This window comes from Nerophis lumbriciformis, linkage group LG29 (genome assembly GCF_033978685.3).
Source record: "Nerophis lumbriciformis linkage group LG29, RoL_Nlum_v2.1, whole genome shotgun sequence".
In the NCBI taxonomy this organism is placed as follows: Eukaryota; Metazoa; Chordata; class Actinopteri; order Syngnathiformes; family Syngnathidae; genus Nerophis; species Nerophis lumbriciformis.
The window spans coordinates 15,116,001-15,133,756 of NC_084576.2; the positions used below are offsets into that span (position 1 = coordinate 15,116,001).

Below are 17,756 nucleotides of genomic sequence, written 5' to 3' on the forward strand. Positions count from 1 at the left end.
GGAGAATGGTTGACCCGGGAGATTTTCGGGAGGGGCACTGAATTTCGGGAGTGTCCCGGGAAAATCAGGAGGGTTGGCAAGTATGTTTGTCAACACTGTCTGCTCTCATTTTCTCGCACATTTGACCCTCTGATGTTCTGTGTACCTACACTCTGTCCTCCCCCTGTCTAGGCCTGCTGTGTGTGTGTGTGTGTGTGTGTGTGTGTGTGTGGTACACAAAACATCAATTTCCACACTTCTATTAGCCCCGGGTCCAATGGACCCAAACATCTTATATGTAATATAAATGTGTGTGTGGGGGGGGGGGGGGTTGTATGGTATGTGGTCATTAAATATGTATTCTGATATATGTTCCTCACAGAAAATGAGCCAAAGTCAGTGAGTCTCAGTTTGAAAAAATAAGTAATTGTATCATTTTTCTTTTAATAAAAAATGAAAACGGGTACCACAGACCCGAACACCACACAAGGAATAATATATATTATATACTATGATTATATTATATATTGATTATACTCTGCCTGATAAATATAATAAGACGATATACATGTATACAAGACTCTGTAATACTTAAAACAGCAATGTGCAAAAACAATCATCCCAATCAACAATATGTACACATAAAGCATGATTATACATACATTTTCTACACCACTTTTTCCTAGAGAGCAGTGCTTCTCAAATAGTGGGGCAGGGCGGGACTTTCAGTATTAGTGTCTTTTTTTATTCTTGAACAATACACAAGCCTCCTGCTAGGTGGCAGCACCGCTCGAATTAATCAACAGGCTCAACCGGGAAATATGATCATTGCCCAGGTCTATTGGTTGTGCTAAAACATGGTTGCAGACATGAAATACAGACATCTTTTAAAGCAGTGTTTCTTAACCATAGGGCCGGGCCCGCTGTTGGGCCGCAAGCGCCACCTAAAGGTCTGCCTGTTTCTCCTGGTCCCATTGAGGACCGCAGACAGGGCTGCCTTAACCTAAATGGAGCCCTGGGGCTGATGTGATTTTGGGGGCGCCTCCCAAGCCTTAGCACCCCCCTTCCCATCAAAAACACATTTTGAAAAGGAAATCATGATTTTACTTAACAGAACGGCAACAATGCAAAAATATCCATCCATCCATCCATTTTCTACCGCTCGTCCCTTTTGGGGTCGCGGGGGGTGCTGGAGCCTATCTCAGCTGCATTCGGGGGGAAGGCGGTGTACACCCTGGACAAGTCGCCACCTCATCACAGGGCCAACACAGATAGACAGACAACATTCACACTCACATTCACACACTTGGGCCAATTTTTTTTGGTGTTGCCAATCAACCTATCCCCAGGTGCATGTCTTTGGAGGTGGGAGGAAGCCGGAGTACCCGGAGGGCACCCACGCAGTCACGGGGAGAACATGCAAACTCCACACAGAAAGATCCCGAGCCTGGGATTGAACTCAGGACTACTCAGGACCTTCGTATTGTGAGGCACATGCACTAACCCCTGTTCCACCGTGCTGCCCGCAAAAATATCCATTTAAAAAAATAATTTCATGGATGAATACATCTGCTTCGTGACTTTTAGCTCAGTCGTCAACACGCTCGCCTCTCACACCGGCAACCTGGGTTTGCGCCCCGCTCGGAGTAGTCGGAAAAAAACAACACAGCCGAGAGAGAGTACATAGTCTCTACACGGAGCAGAGCCGGCTGTAATTTGACAGCTATGAACCTTTAATACCAATCGTATATGTATTATATTTTTCCACCACTAGTTGCACTAATGAAACAATCAAACAAACAGAAGAACAGCTAAAAGTCATAGAGAAGTTTCTTAAGCGCACAAATTATGACTAAAGTGGTAAAGCTGTATTTTCATTTGAACTTAAAATTTATTGACCCTTATTTAAGAAACATATATATTATTATTATTGTTATTAATTTAGTTATAATTGATTTATTTTAGCACTGTTAAACTGTAAGTAGGCCCGCTATAATTATTGAATATGATTAAAATCAAGAGTTACTATTTGGCTGGGCTGTGGGCCCCTATGCAGTGGAAAATTTGGGCCCAGAGGTCCAAAAGGTTAAGAACCCCTGCTTTAAAGTTGTATAATCCATAGACCAGGGCATGATAAGTTGTCTGGGGACGTAAGAAAAATGATGCCACCAAGGGGGGCATGACAAAAAATAATTGAGAAGCACTGCCATAGGGTTATGGGTAGGCTGGATCCTATCTCAGCTGGCTTTAGGATTGGTCACCAGTCAATCGCAGGACACATACATACAAACAACCATTCATATTCACATTGATGGACAATTTAGAATATATAATTAGCCTAACATTTTGGGATGTGGGTGGAAGAACATGCAAACCGAGGTGTTCAGATGTAGATTTTAAACCCTAATCCTGAATGTGAGGCAGACATGCTAACCACATTGCCCCCTGTGAGGCCCATGGAACACACAGTATCAGAGGATGAAATTGTCTGAATGTCACGGACGCAGCCTCTGAGGACACACAAACGTAACATTTGCAGTCGTCATCACGACATACATGTATTGGGAGAGAAAACAAAAGACAAAAGCGAAACTCACCTCGCTCAGGTTGAGGTTTTCGTACACGACCAGGTCATCCTGCTCCCTACTCAACTTCCTGGCTCGCAACACATCCCGGACGCACTGGTGGACGAACGCGTACTGGCGCTGCAAGGTGGTCAACAGGGCACATGACGAATGTCCTTTCCTGAATGACGCAAATTTGTCCACACACCTCAGTCTGCACCATGTGTGAGCGGTGGAGGCGTAGTTCAAAGACGCATCCGTAAATGTCCAACGTGTCCGAGCTGTCTGACTGCTGCAGAACCCGATCCAGGACGATGAAGGTTCCCGTGCGACCCACACCCGCGCTGACGCACAGTATTACACCAGCATTAACTATCATTCACACATTTACGGAAAATCCATATCTCGAGCTGCCTACCTGCAGTGGACCACGGTGGGTCCAGAACCAGGACTCCTGTAGACGTAGTCTCGGACAGTTCTGACAAACTGCACCAACGACTGGGTGGTGTCCGGGACTCCGTGATCGGGCCACACGGTGAAGTGGAAGTGCCGAATGAGCCGAATGGACCTCAGATCATCCTCCTGTTACACACATGCATATATATGTACAGCAGTACTTTACCCACAATGCCACACACCTTCCAGTGCCGAGTCATGTAAACAATGATAGATCTTTACGCTGCAAATGTTGAACTCTCGGATTGTCCACTCAGGGAGAACGGACTCAGAGAGCATCCGGACAATCAGGTCTCCATAGTAAAGGGGGTCATGGTCCCGAGGCCAGTAGTGATCGCACTTGACCTGCACACACACACACACACACATACTTGGTTAAAAGCCTACATAGTCTAATTGGGTTCTTAACCTTTTTGACCTCGGGGCCTAACTTTTCCGCTTTGTAAGGAGCCCAGCAGGTACAAAACATTGATACAACATTGATTACACATACATGAGGAAACTCTCTTGAAGGAATCAATAAAGTACTATCTATCTATTTCCTTGAAAACTGACTTTGAAACAACATTGAAAAATAGTTCTATTTGTAAATGGAGACAACGTTGGTGTCTAACGTTGGAGCCACGTTGTTGGTTAGGAAATTATCAAATATCAAATCAACGTCACAACCTGACATTGAATAAACGTCATCAAAAAGCATGTAGTTTCAACATTGTATTTGTGTTGTAAAATATTGGTTGGAAAATGACCAAAATTCAATGGTCAAATCAACGTCAGAACCCAACATTGATTAAACATGGTCAAAAAGCATGTTGTTCCAACGCGAGGTTTGAGTTCAATCAATCAATCAATCAATCTTTATTTATATAGCCCTAAATCACAAGTGTCAAGAGTTGATCAACTTCAGGACCTAATTCAACAAGTTCTTAATGTTGTTTTAATGTCTTGTGCCTGCTGTTTACAGTTTAACAGGATAAACCTTGTAAAATTATATAAAAGCATGTGTCAATCAAGGATTATTATCAAGGCTTATTAGGTCATGCTGATTAAAAAAATAAATACTAATGAAATATTCTGCAAAAGAACAGACTCTTTTACATACAGGTACGCAGTGCTAATATATAACAAAATCTAAATAAATTAATAATGAATATAATAATATATGATTGTGGAATAAACTGTTAATACAATTTAAGTATGAAAATACAGCTCCGCCACTTCAGTCATATTTTTTGCGCTTAAGGAATGAGCTCCAGATTTTTTGATATAATCACTACTGCCACACGTGGTGGAAAAGTGCATTACAACTAAGTACCGCTGCTGTCCATACGGACCACAGCTGAGAAACTGATATATTTTGGCGGTCCCCTAGAGGGCGCTCGCGGCCTAACAATGGTTAAGACACACTGTTCTAACGCGTTTAGTTGCCAAAAACACTGAGGGCTATGTCTTGTCATACTTGCCAACCCTCCCGGATTTTCCGGGAGACTCCCAAAATTCAGCGCCTCTCCCGAAAACCTCCCGGGACAAATTTTCTCCCGAAAATCTCCCGAAATTCAGGCGGACTCAGGTCCATGAGGACCTGAGTCCGCTAACCCACAATATAAACAGCATACCTGCCCAATCACGTTATAACTGTAGAATGATGGAGAGCGAGTTCTTGGTTTCTTATGTGGGTTTATTGTTAGGCAGTTTCATTAACGTCCTCCCAGCGCGGTAACAACACACAACAACAGCAGCCACGTTTTTGTCTACCGTAAAGCAGTTCGTCTGTCTTAAACAGGACAATACTGCCATCTATAACATCAATAACATATACGGCTTTTAGAGAGTGCAATGCACAACTGCGCACACAACAAGGAGACGAAGCAGAAGAACGAGGAAGATACAGCCATGGTGACGGCGAGTAAGATGAAGAAATACGCTTTGTTGCACCTTTCCTGCCTGAGTCCGGCGATTAGTTGCAAATCTTGCTTTATTGATTGCTTGCACACAGCCAATCCAACACAAAACAAACTAGTCCCCGCCCGCACTCACGCTACTGCTCTCTCTCTTCTCTCGCCCACACACTCACTGACGTCACTCACCTCACATGCTCACCTATTAAAGGGCCACACACACATACGCGACTCTCATAACAGCTTGTAAGTTCCAAGCCGCAGTTGCGATTGGACCTGGATAGCCTCTGGGAAGAAGTAGTGGACTACCAAGTGCTTGGCACTGAAGATCTTCCTCAGGAAGCAAAGATTGACCACGCCCCTAACCACGTCCCCGCCCCAACCACGCCCCCCACCCCACCCCGACCACGCCCACCCCCTACCCCCACCTCCCGAAATCGGAGGTCTCAAGGTTGGCACCTCATTAATGAGTTGTATGTTTAAATATTACCCAAGGTCTGTACTATAGCTTATTATGTATGTATAAAGTAAATTTAATATTTTAATATATGCTTATATTAGTGAGCTAGTTATGACTATTAAATTATTAGCTATTTTATATTATAACTATTGTAATAATAATATTATAATATATTTATATATTATTTTTTTAACCCTAAAGTTGATTTGGAGTGCATGAATTTGGACACCCCAGATTTGCACTATAACTATGATGACTTAATTACCCGGCCTTTCTCCACACACTGTGTGACCATCACCACGTTGTGCACGTTTTGCTCCCACACCATCTTCCAGAAGTCATCTTTAGTTCCTGGCAGTGGGCCCTGGGTGGCGATGTACTCCCGACGGAAGTTGTTTCCCTAAAACACAACAAGAAAAAGTCAGTTTGTGAGGAACTGTCAGCTTCATTATGTGGGTGGGTGTGTCTCACAGGGATGTAACTGGCGTTGATGTAGTCAGAGCAGGGGTCATCATCCACATACGACAGCTTCACTCTTGTTGAGTCGTCTGCAAGCAAACGCTCAATGACCACGATACCCCAAAGTGTGTGTTTGTGTGACAGACTCACAGGGCAGGATGTTGTTGTATCGGTTTTTGCCGCGGTTCTCCGGTAGCAAAGCTGAGTCCAGCGGTTGGTTCCGACCGACGTCCTTTAGGCTCTGACATAACAGTGTAAATAAATATATAATACATCAACAGGTGTCACAATATGACGCATGTAGCGATAGAGACAAGGGTGTCACCTCATACTCGCCAGAAAGCAGGAAGCGGGCGTCGGCCTGGAGTTTGTTGTAGTGATGCTCAAAGTCGGCCACTCTGATGGGGCTGATGGAGCAGAGCGGAAGTAAGCAACTACCAAAAAGGTATAACTCAAAGAAGCATTTTTTTTCTCTTTATACCTGAACATGTGTCGACGCTTCCTATAAGAAGAAAGAAATAACTTTTAGTCTTTTTTCACAACATGCGGTGGATGCAGTGAACAGTACCTCTTACTAGTTAGTACACATTTCAAGCAGTTTTATTCCAGTATATCTTGTCAATGGACAACACTATACACATTTAGAATAGTCAGTGTGCAGCTTGCATAGCAGTATAGATTTACTCTGCAATTAAATGAGTCTAACGAGCCGGCAACACAGGTGAGTGCCTTGCTGACAGAGAACTCACTTTCGTCAGGTACTACTTCAAAGACAAGTCACATGATCTCACCCTTTAACCCCCAGGTGACCCCGCGGCGACGGTCGCTCTCTCATCACGCACATGTCGACTGTTGCTCTCTCCTGCATACTTTGGGCCACAGAATGCATTAGACTCACCTTCCACGTGAGAAAAGGCCCAGAGTGAGAGGAACTCACACTTTGCGTGCGTTGCGCTTGTAGACGACCAGCGCTGAGACTATCGCAATGGCGGCCATCAGGATGACGGCGGCGCTGATGCCTTCTATGACGCCGCTTTGAGGGTCTGCCAGAGAGCACCCTTGAAATTAAGGGTCATTTGTGCACACACATATTTGCCGCTGACCTCACCTGTTGCCGTGACGACAGGTTGCGATAGGAAGGTGTCGGCGTACAACGGCGGAGAAGAGTCGTCAAAGAGGTGTGTGAACGCTCGAACACTGAGCCTAGATGACACCATTGATGTTTGTGTTAATGGAGTGTAACGCTATTGTGTGTGTGTGTGTATCAGCACCTGTACGCAGTTTTGGGTCGGAGTGGTCCGTCGCAAAAGTGCCGCATGCCAGCCCGTAGGTCAGAGTGCAGGTCTGGGCGGTCACAGGACCCTCCCAGCGAGTCCATTCCTGTCCCCAAAGTGATGTCAAAACTGCAGGCGTCGTTGGAGCTACTGGCAAAGACGGCTGTTTGGTAGGCCCTGATGGAACTGTTAGAGCTGTAGTCCACATAGGAGGGCAGTGGGTGGTGCTGTTCTGGCTGCTTGCTCTCCACACCTTCATTGGACCACAATTTGTATAAAAAAGGAACTTAAAGGGGAACATTATCACCAGACCTATTTAAGCGTCAATATATACCTTGATGTTGCAGAAAAAAGACCATATATTTTTTTAACCGATTTCCGAACTCTAAATGGGTGAATTTTGGCTAATTAAACGCCTTTCTAATATTTGCTCTCGGAGCAATGACGTCACAACGTGACGTCGCATTGGGAAGCAATCCGCCATTTTCTCAAACACCGAGTCAAATCAGCTCTGTTATTATCTGTTTTCCGTACCTTGGAGACATCATGCCTCGTCGGTGTGTTGTCGGAGGGTGTAACAACACGAACAGGGACGGATTCAAGTTGCACCAGTGGCCCAAAGATGCGAAAGTGGCAAGAAATTGGACGTTTGTTCCGCACACTTTACCGACGAAAGCTATGCTACGACATAGATGGCAAGAATGTGTGGATATATGGGACGGTATAGCTCGGTTGGTAGAGTGGCCGTGCCAGCAACTTGAAGGTTGCAGGTTCGATCCCCGCTTCCGCCATCCTAGTCACTGCCGTTGTGTCCTTGGGCAAGACACTTTACCAACCTGCTCCCAGTGCCACCCACACTGGTTTAAATGTAACTTAGATATTGGGTTTCACTATGTAAAGCGCTTTGAGTCACTAGAGAAAAGCGCTATATAAATATAATTCACTTCACTTCACTTCACTATCCTGCAAAACTCAAAGCAGATGCATTTCCAACGATAAAGTCAAAGAAATCTGCCGCCAGACCCCCATTGAATCTGCCGGAGTGTGTGAGCAATTCAGGGACAAAGGGCCTCGGTAGCACGGCAAGCAATGGCGGCAGTTTGTTCCCGCAGACGAGCGAGCTAAACCCCCTGGATGTCTTGGCTCACACCGAAGATGATCAAGAGAAGAATATCAACCCTAGCTTCCCTGGCCTGCTGACATGAGAGTATGTCTACAGAATATATTAATTGATGAAAATTGGGCTTTCTACACTCTCAAAGTGCATGTTGTTGCCAAATGTATTTCATATGCTGTAAACCTAGTTCATAGTTAGTTAATGCCAAACAAACACATACCATTCGTTGGTTAGAAAGCGATCGCCGAATTCGTCCTCGCTTTCTCCCGTGTCGCTGGCTGTCGTGTCGTTTTCGTCGGTTTCGCTTGCATACGGTTCAAACCGATATGGCTCAATAGCTTCAGTTTCTTCTTCAATTTCGTTTTCGCTACCTGCCTCCACACTACAACCATCCGTTTCAATACATTCGTAATCTGTTGAATCGCTTAAGCCGCTGAAATCCGAGTCTGAATCCGAGCTAATTTTGCTATAGCTTGCTGTTCTTTCCGCCATGTTTGTTTGTGTTGGCTTCACTATGTGACGTCACAGGAAAATGGACGGGTGTTTATAATGATGGTTAAAATCAGGCACTTTGAAGCTTTTTTTAGGGATATTGCGTGATGGGTAAAATTTGGAAAAAAACTTCGAAAAATATAATAAGCCACTGGGAACTGATTTTTAATGGTTTTAACCATTCTGAAATTGTGATAATGTTCCCCTTTAACAACTGAGGGCACTTTTCTTGTGACTATTTTGGGATGCTAGAAGGCCACATGTTGCTATCTAGTAAGGAAATAAAAGCAAATTGTTCCCTTGCCTTTGGACTCTGTCACTAGCACGGTGAAGAACTTAACGGCACCGTTGACGTCGCTGAACCAGCTGCAGTTGAACGTGAAGAAGATGGACGACTTGGTGACCAACGCTGACGTGACGTCCACTCGAGTGGTGAGAGGGGGTACAGGAGGACCTGCAGACAGTTTCATGACGAAGTTAACCTTCAGGTAGCAACTCCACCACTTTGGACTAGTCCCGTAACTTACGGTCTATCATGGTGGCCGCGGTGCCCTGCGCCACCTCGCTGGTGCTGGTGTCAGAGATGACCTTGACCCAAACTGTGTAGCGCTTGTGAGGCTCCAGCTGGCTGATTACATAGGCGGTGGAGAGGCGGCCTGTGCGGCGTGAGTAAACCAGAGTCTGTGAGCCTTTGTGCACACATTCAATGGTGTAGGAGTCAAAGTCAGCCTCCGGCGGCACCCAGGAGCAGGAAATAGAGGTGGAGCTCTGAGGGTGGCAGTGCAGGCCTTGAACGGGTGAAGGCTCTGTGGTACCAAAACAAGATTAGCAAGTAGAAATGTGACCTCTCATTCACTTGGAGGTCAAGAGGGCACGTACTGGTTCGAATGCTGCGTTGGATGGGCAGACTGTAGGAGGGCGTGGCCCCAAACTGCATGGCCCCGCTAACAGCACGCAAACTGATGTTATAAAGGCGTCCTGGGAACATCCCTCTCAGGATTCGACTGCCGGACGTACGACTCTCGTACGGGTTGATGATGGTCACCCGGTCAAGCGGTGTCCACTGCAGGTCAAAATCGTCGTAGTCAGAGTCAGGGGGGGCAATCCAGGTGACCTCCATGGAGGTGTTGGTCACCCCTCCGAACAGGAACGATCTTGGCGGTCTGGGAGCTTAACAGGATATACACGGTTACTGCTCAGGTGACCTTACACTAACAAGTCTTTGCATCGCACCTGTCCTGGCCTGAATACTAGCGCCGTTGGCTAGCTCGCCACTGCGACTCAGCACCTCGGCGCGGTACAGATGTCCAGGCTTGAGGTCACCGAAAACGAACTCTGTGACATTTGGCAGAAGCTGCTCCTGTGTTTGCAGTGAGCCATCGGGGCCGTAGAGTGACAGGAGGTACCCGCTCACGTCGCCCTCGCTTTGTTTCCAAGCCACTCGCAGACGGTTCGACTGATTCCCACTATGAGCTTGTAGAGACGTGACTGCTGCCGGGACTGGGGGGCAGAAATAGATGGGATGATGGTGATGGTCACACAATTTGATCCAAACTAATGTTCAGAGTTGTGACACCTAGGTTGTTTTAAGTCTTGTCATCCACTCCTCACCTGTTCTGGCCCAAATGCTGGAGTCATTGCTTTGCTCGCCACTTCGAGTCACAACCACCATCTTGTATGCAGAACCGGGTCGGAGGGCCTGGAAAGAGCACTGTTGGCTGGAAGGAGGAACCCGGCGTCTCACGTGCAAGGCATTGTCGTAGCCACAGAGTAAGATGTCGTACGAATCAAAGTGACCCACTGGCCGACTCCACTGAAAGGACAGACTGGTGGTGGTGTTGCTCTTGACCAACAGGTGGGTGGCAGCCGCAGGTCCTGACAGGTAGAGGAAGCTAGTCAAACCCTAAAGATATATAATGTGATGAAAAAGTGGCTTAGCTGCACTAATAGGAAGTCTGTACATACGTGTGCAAGCCTCAGCGCTGACCACAATGCTTTGGAGTCCACCACTGATGGTCTGGACTAGGAGGCGGTACTTCTTACCCGGGGTGAGACTGTCAAACATGTGCTGGGTGCACGTGGGGGGCAGCGTGGCGTTCACTAACACGATGCCCTGCTCTTCAAGCAGCTGCAGGAAGTAGCCGTCAGACACGCCCGCAGCTACCTGCCAGCTCACCTGAAGGCTGCTGGTACCGGCCAGGTTCTCCACCTGTAGTGCCGTCACTGGCGACGGGACTACGCACAGGACACGGTTGTAATGTGACCAGAACACAAGTAGCACAACTCGGTTGGCCTGGGCCTCACCTGTGCGTCCCTTGGCCGTGTCGTTGTTAGAGAGTTCGCCGCTGAACGCCTGCACCGTCACTTCGTACAGCTGACCGGGCTGCAAGGAGCCGAAGACCACCTGGTTTTGATGTTTGAGGACGGACCGCAAGTCCAGCTGGCGGTTCTGTCTGTACAGAACCACGATGTATCTGTCCACGTCGCCTTGACCCGGCGTCCAGCTCACCTTTAGACTGCCGCTGTCGCCGCCATTACTCACGTGGATGTTCTTTGCTTGACTGGGAACTAAACAGTAGAAAACAAAATGGTGTACGTTGGTGTGAAATGTATGTTGGAATGTTTGTGCAGTCCTGTGTGTCCAGTTTGTATTACCAACCTGTCCGGCCCTCGATGAATTGAGTCCTCTGGTTGGGGCCACTAAAGGTGGACACAAGGACCTTGTAGAGGCGTCCAGGTGTGAGTGAAGACACCACACACTCCCCCACGCCGCTGCCAAGGGTGAGTGGGGGGAACACTTTCATGTCATTAAAAAGCAGCTGCACTTCGTAGTGATCCACGTCACCTGGGGCCGGCGACCACGCCACTTGAAGATCCTCTGAGGTCCGTTTAGTGACACATAAGGACCGCACGGCCGCCGGGACTGGAAGATGCACAAGAGGTGAATTGCTATTATTTAGTCTTAACAAAGTTGTGCGTGAATGTTAGCAGATGACATCACCAAAGAAAGAAATTGAGCACTCACATGTGCGACCATAGGTAGAAGTGGTGGTCTCGTAGGTCCCGCTCCAGGTGCTCACCACTACTGTGTAGAGTCGACCTGGTATCAGACCGTGAAAGACGCATTCATTCTGCGTCTTTGGCACTGTCTGGTTCTGCAACACAACATTGTTGTGCTTGATGGACACCTGGTACAAGTCAAAGTCTCCTGAGGCAGGACGCCAGTACACCTTCAGAAAGTCATCACGAGCCCCATGTGTCGCTGTGGGGTTCTGGACCTTCGAGGGTTCTGAATAACGACAAACATTTAAAGAAAAACGGTTCACCTTAACATTTTAAGTATTTATTTTGGCAGTAGCACCAAACTACTGAAGGACCACAATGAGAAGTGCACATTTGCCGTGTGCGACTCACGTGTCCTCTCCAGGACAGACGTATGGTTCTGGAAGGTTCCACTGCGAGTGCCAATGGAGATGTTGTAGAGGCGACCGGACACCAGAGAGTTAAAAACGCACTCGTGGCTCGATTTAGAGACGATGAATGTGTGAAGCATTTTGTCTTGGTCCCTCAGGGTCACCAAGTAACTGTCCACGTCACCTTGAGCAGGACGCCACGACACACTTAGGAAGTCCATGCGGCCATTGTTACTGACGGTTACCTCACCAACCGCAGCAGGGACTGAGAAGACCAGAAAACCAACTGGAAGTTAAAAAGTCTGCTTCTGTTGTTATTGTTTGGAGTGACTGACTGGTCTTACCTGTGCGTCCCTCTGCCACAGATTGTCTGGACGTACGTCCTGCTCGGACGGTGGTCACCACCACCCTGTAGAGAGCGCCGGGCCTCAGACCCCGGAAACTGAGGCTGCTAGCGACCACAGCCACACTTTCGTTCTTGATGACGCTGCCTTCGTGGACCAGCAGTACAAGATACAAGTCCAGGTCCCCATTGGCCTGGTCCCACTGGGCCAGGAGGCTCTCTGTGCTTCCCAAATTAGAAACCTGCAGCCTGTTGACCTGAGACGGAGCTAAGAGACACAATCAAAATTAGGTATACATTTTTAGTTGTCCAGCATAACCAATGAAATAGTACAAAAATCTTACTGGTCCATGTGTTGATAGAAGCAGAGCTATTAAGGTTGCCACTTCTGGTTGTCACGGTAACGGTGTACAGACGCCCTGATGTCAGCTCGCTAAAGGTGCAACCTTTGGCTTCTTTGGGGAGGAGCTTCTGAATTAGGATTGAGTGCATCTCGCCTTGTTGGAGGATTGCCGTGATACCATCCCACTCGCCGAGCGGACCATGCCACTGTATGGTGATGGTGGACTCATCTGCACGATGGACAAGTAGCTGCTGAACAGGCTGAGGGGCTAAGGGGTAGAAGGCGACAGTCAACAAAATTATGTCTTCAGTCCTTTCATAAAAGGAAGTGAAATTAAACAACTAAAAGAAGCCAAAGTAAACAAACCCAGTCGTCCTTGGCAGCGCGCTGTGTTACTCAAAGTTCCACTGTGCACTGTGACCTCCACGCCATATGCTCGGCCCAGTACCAGGCCCAGGCTGGTGACGGAGAACAAGTAGTGCTTACTCAGCTTGCTGATAGTTTCGTTAACCAGAACTACGGATCCATTCCACAGTAACACGTTGTAGTTGTCCCAGTCACCGCTGGGTGGCAACCAGGTGAGACTCAAACCACTGCCGTCAGACAGCGGCCAAGCTGAAAGCTCCGACACCGCACTAGTAACTGAAACAAAACAAGCAACGCTTAAGAACTGAAAATCTAATCATTGTTCTGTTGATTGACACTTGTGGATGACTTGCATGGTACCTGTCGCTGCGCTAGTCCTGGCCTCAGCGGTGCCTCCTTTCGTTTGGGTTTGCAGTGACAGCTCGTAGTGGCGCCCAGGAGTCAGGTCCTGGAAAACGGCCTGGGTCACATTTGGACTCAGGTGCAGCTGCAGGGGGGCAGCGCCATGGGCTGATAGAGTCGCATGGTAGACGTTAACACCACCTGCAGGCGGGAGCCAGGAGGCACGTAGCTGTTTTGCAATCCCGTTGTTTTCCAGCTTCAAGTGGGACACAGGGGCAGGAGCTGAGGTGGACCAGAGAGACAATTACATTTGCAGGCTATGTAAAAAATGTTTATGTTTTACCTCACCTGTATTTGCCAGCAGGTGCACGGGTGGTGCACTCTTACCGCCGGCTTTTGCGACCACGCCCACCTTGTACTGGGTCCCAGGGACTAGAAACCCGAAGGTCGACTGGGGGGTCGCACTTCCTGATACATTCATCCTGTGGATGAATCCGGAACTGGATTCCATTAGAGTGACGTCGTACCAGTCCACGTGACCCTTGGATGGAAACCAGGACACCAGCACGCCCAACGAGTCATTGGGATCTTTGTGGACTTCCAGCTGAGTCGGACCAAGCGGGTCTGCCAGAGGACACAATAATTCACGGCTGCTACTCTTTGACTCTTTTACTTTCAATAAAATAATTTTTGCGGGTCACTGAAAGCACCCATTAATCGGGTCTGATGATCTAGTCCTTGTTAGTTTCCTAGTCCTGGTCAAGTCAGTGAGTCAAACACATACTGTCTATATGATGGAAAAATAAGCTAGGCTGCATTTAGGACTAATCACTTCAGAGGAAAAGTGAGTGCTGCTTCACCTCACGTCAACAACAATAGAACAATGGAAGACAGGAAGTCTGCGGCCTCTACAAACGCACTTATATCACGACTACAGGAAGTACAGACTTGAAGGAAGGACACTTTTTATGATACAGTCTTTCTGGAAAGGCAAAGTTTCCAATGGAAATATCATTTATTTTCCATGGTTTTAGCCTGAAGGCGTAACGAGACGAAAATTGAGAGAGTCAACAAAAAGCAGAGTGAAGAGCACATTCTGGTGGCTATGCAAACCTATGACAAAACAACATTTCCACCTAATGGTGAGACATGACAAGATTGGTTCTTCTTACCTGTGCGCACAGACACATTGCCTCCCTCTCCATCCACAGCCGAGGTGACAGTCAGGTGGTACAAAGTCCCCGCCTCCAGCGATGCAATCTCACAAGTGAAGGTGTAACTGAGCCTCCAAGTCGGCTCACATTCAGTAACGCTGTTGTGTGTCACCGCTGTGAAGCTGGAGCACAAAGGTGTTGTGCTGAACGTCAACACGATTGAGTCCACTGTGGCCTTCACCAGCGTGAAGTTAGCGGTGCAGCTTGACCCTGCGGTCACATGTGTTGTTGAAGGCTTGGACACAGGGATGGGTGAGGTTGAGGGCGTGGTTATAGGTGAGGTTGAAGGCATGCTTTCAGATGTTGAAGGCGGGGTTACAGGTACAGGTGCGGTTGAAGGCATGGTTACAGGTGAAGTGGACTGTGTTGTCTCAGGTGTTAAAGTTTTGGTTACAGGTATAGGTGAGGTTGAAGGTGTCGTTACAAGTGTTGCCGAAGTTGTGGTTTCAGGCGAGCTTGAAGCCAAGATTATAGTTGAGGTTGAAAGCATAGTTGCAGGTGAGTTTAAGGTTGAGTTGACAGGTGAGGTTGAAGGAATGGTTACAAGTGTTGGTGATGGTGTGGTCAAAGGTGAGTTTGAAGCCACGTTTATAGTTGCAGTTGAAGGTATGGCTACAGTTGAGGTTAAAAGCTCGGCTACAAGTGAGGTTGCAGGCAGGCTTACAGGTGTTGTTGAAGGTATGATCACAGTTGAGGTTGAGGACATTGTTACAGGTGTTATTGAAGGCATGTTTATAGGCGAGTTTGAAGTCCTGATTACAGTTACAGTTGAAGACATTGGTACAGTTGAAGTTGAAGGCGTGGTCACAGCTACGGTTGAGGTTGAAGCCATGATTATAGTTGCGGTTGAAGGCATGCCAACAGGTGAGGTTGAGTGTGATGGTACAGTTACAAGTACAGGTGAAGTTGAAGGCATGTTCACAGGTGAGGTTAAGGCTGTAGTTACAAGTGTTGTAAAAGGGGTGTTTTTAGTTTCAGGTGAAGTTGATGAGATGTTCACAGGTGAAGTTAAGGCTGTAGTTACAAGTGTTGTAAAAGGGGTGTTTTTAGCAACAGGTGAAGTTGATGGGATGTTCACAGGTGAGGTTAAGGGTGTGGGTACAGTTCTTGTTGAAGTTATGTTTACAGGTACAGATGAACTTAAAGACATGTTCACTGGTGAAGTTGAGGGCGTGGGTACAGTTGTTATTGAAGGCAGGGTTACAGGTACAGGTGAAGTTGAAGTTGAAGGCAGGGTTACAGGTAAAGTTGAAGTTGAAGGCATATTCACAGGTGAGGTTGAGGCTGTAGTTGTTGTTGAAGGGGTGTTTTTAGTTACAGATGAAGTTAATGGGATGTTCACAGGTGAGGTTAACGGTGTGGGTACAGTTGTTGTTGAAGGTATGGTTATAGGTACAGGTGAGGTTGAAGGCTTGTTCACAGGTGTTGTTGATGGGGTGTTTTTAGGTACAGGTGAGGTTGAAGCCATGTTCCCAGGTGAGTTCGTAGTTACAGGTGTTGTTGAAGGGTTGTTTTTAGGTACAGCTGAGGTTGAAGCCATGTTCACGGGTGAGTTCGTAGTTACTGGTGTTGTTGAAGGGTTGTTTTTAGGTACAGGTGAGGTTGAAGCCATGTTCACGGGTGAGTTCGTAGTTTCAGGTGTTGTTGAAGGGTTGTTTTTAGGTATAGCTGAGGTTAAACGTGTAATCACAGATGTTTTTAGGGGCGTGGTTAAAGGCAATCCACTGAGTTCAGTTGTTGTTGTTGTGGGAGGGGCTAGCCTGGCTTTGACGCTTGCGGACCGCGTTTGTCGACCCGCTGACATTGGTGGTATGACTGTTGAGGCGCTGTCTGTCGCTTCGGATCTGAAGTCATGTGACCCATGTGACACGTCAGGTGGCTTTCTAGACTTTGTTGGCTGTGGAGTCTCTGAAAAGTGTGGCGAGGGAGGTGCCAAAGGAGGCAGCATTCTGGCGGTGGATGCGCCTACCGTGGAAAAGGTCCCAACTGTATCAGTCGACCCTTGACTCTGCTCCAGCAATGAAGATGAGGAGGTCTCATGTTGGCGTTGCGATGGTGCATCGGTAGACCTGCTGTTGTCTGGAATTGAACTTGAAGGTTGCGTCGACGTCGGCAAATGTCCACCGGCTATGACATATAACCCTTGTGGCATCTTTGAAGAGGAGAGAGTGGACGTGGGTCTTTTGTCTGAAACGTAATGAGAAACTGATTGTTCCACTAGAGGGTGCCACTTTTGAAAACACTGTACTGTATTTGAACCTAACGACCAAACAATCTACTATAAGACTGTCGTACATTATTATTATTAGTAATAATAATCAAACAAGATGGACTAAAGCATTTTGTTTTTCAGATATTTGACATTAAGCCAATTCCTTAAAACAGTGTCACTTGTGCTATAGAGCATTCTTCAACTGCTTCTAGTCATAATTTATATAAAAATAGTGTACTCACAAGCAGTAGTGACATTGAGCAGAAGAAATAAAACCAAAAGAGGAGTATCCATGTCGACTGGTCAGTCACAACTGAACACTGACTACATTTCTCACACCAGTGAACAGGCGGTAACTTTGTGACAGGAAAAAGTCGACCGCCACGTTTCCTTCCATTCAATTCTTCTACGCACACCGTTTTACACGGCAGGAAATACCACTGGTCATCACACACAAACACAAGGACGGACACCGCAGGGCAATTTAGAGCCTCTAATGGAGCTGACTTTAATGTTTTTAGGGAGAAAAGATCGGTGTGTAGTTAGAGTGCAGCATGGAGAACATGTTCATCCATACATCTACTATAAAGCTTACTCTGTTTAGGGTCATGATGGGTAAGCTAGAGCCTATCCCTGCTGACATCCTGTCCTCTTGGGCTGGAGGAAGAGGAGGAATATCCTGACCTTCACACAAGTCTGTCTGGAAAAACAAATTAGGTTCTTTCCAATAATATCCTATATTAGAAAATGGATGGGATGGATGGATTTAAAAAATACATAAATAGTCATTTTCTGTGTACCTGGGTGACTTACAGATGTAAAAA

The 17,756-nt window shown here is 47.0% G+C and overlaps 1 protein-coding gene across 1 annotated transcript; it reads right to left on the minus strand.

Moving 5' to 3' along the window:
* Window positions 1–403: 403 nt before the first annotated feature.
* On the minus strand, window positions 404–17,282 carry LOC133572185 (receptor-type tyrosine-protein phosphatase beta-like). Its single transcript, XM_061924979.2, has 31 exons — window positions 17,175–17,282; window positions 14,679–16,907; window positions 13,855–14,130; window positions 13,525–13,788; window positions 13,165–13,440; window positions 12,800–13,066; window positions 12,457–12,723; window positions 12,114–12,377; window positions 11,725–11,988; window positions 11,359–11,622; window positions 11,004–11,267; window positions 10,665–10,934; window positions 10,311–10,574; window positions 9,933–10,199; window positions 9,579–9,869; window positions 9,227–9,505; window positions 9,004–9,153; window positions 7,088–7,343; window positions 6,925–7,019; window positions 6,754–6,859; window positions 6,608–6,685; window positions 6,298–6,318; window positions 6,142–6,223; window positions 5,967–6,057; window positions 5,829–5,905; window positions 5,623–5,757; window positions 3,222–3,344; window positions 2,962–3,125; window positions 2,752–2,887; window positions 2,577–2,684; window positions 404–2,489 (listed from the first exon to the last, which is right to left on the minus strand). The coding sequence occupies exons 1-31, from the start codon at window positions 17,224–17,226 to the stop codon at window positions 2,475–2,477; spliced, it is 7,695 nt and encodes a 2,564-aa protein (XP_061780963.2). The 5' UTR covers window positions 17,227–17,282; the 3' UTR covers window positions 404–2,474.
* Window positions 17,283–17,756: the final 474 nt, after the last annotated feature.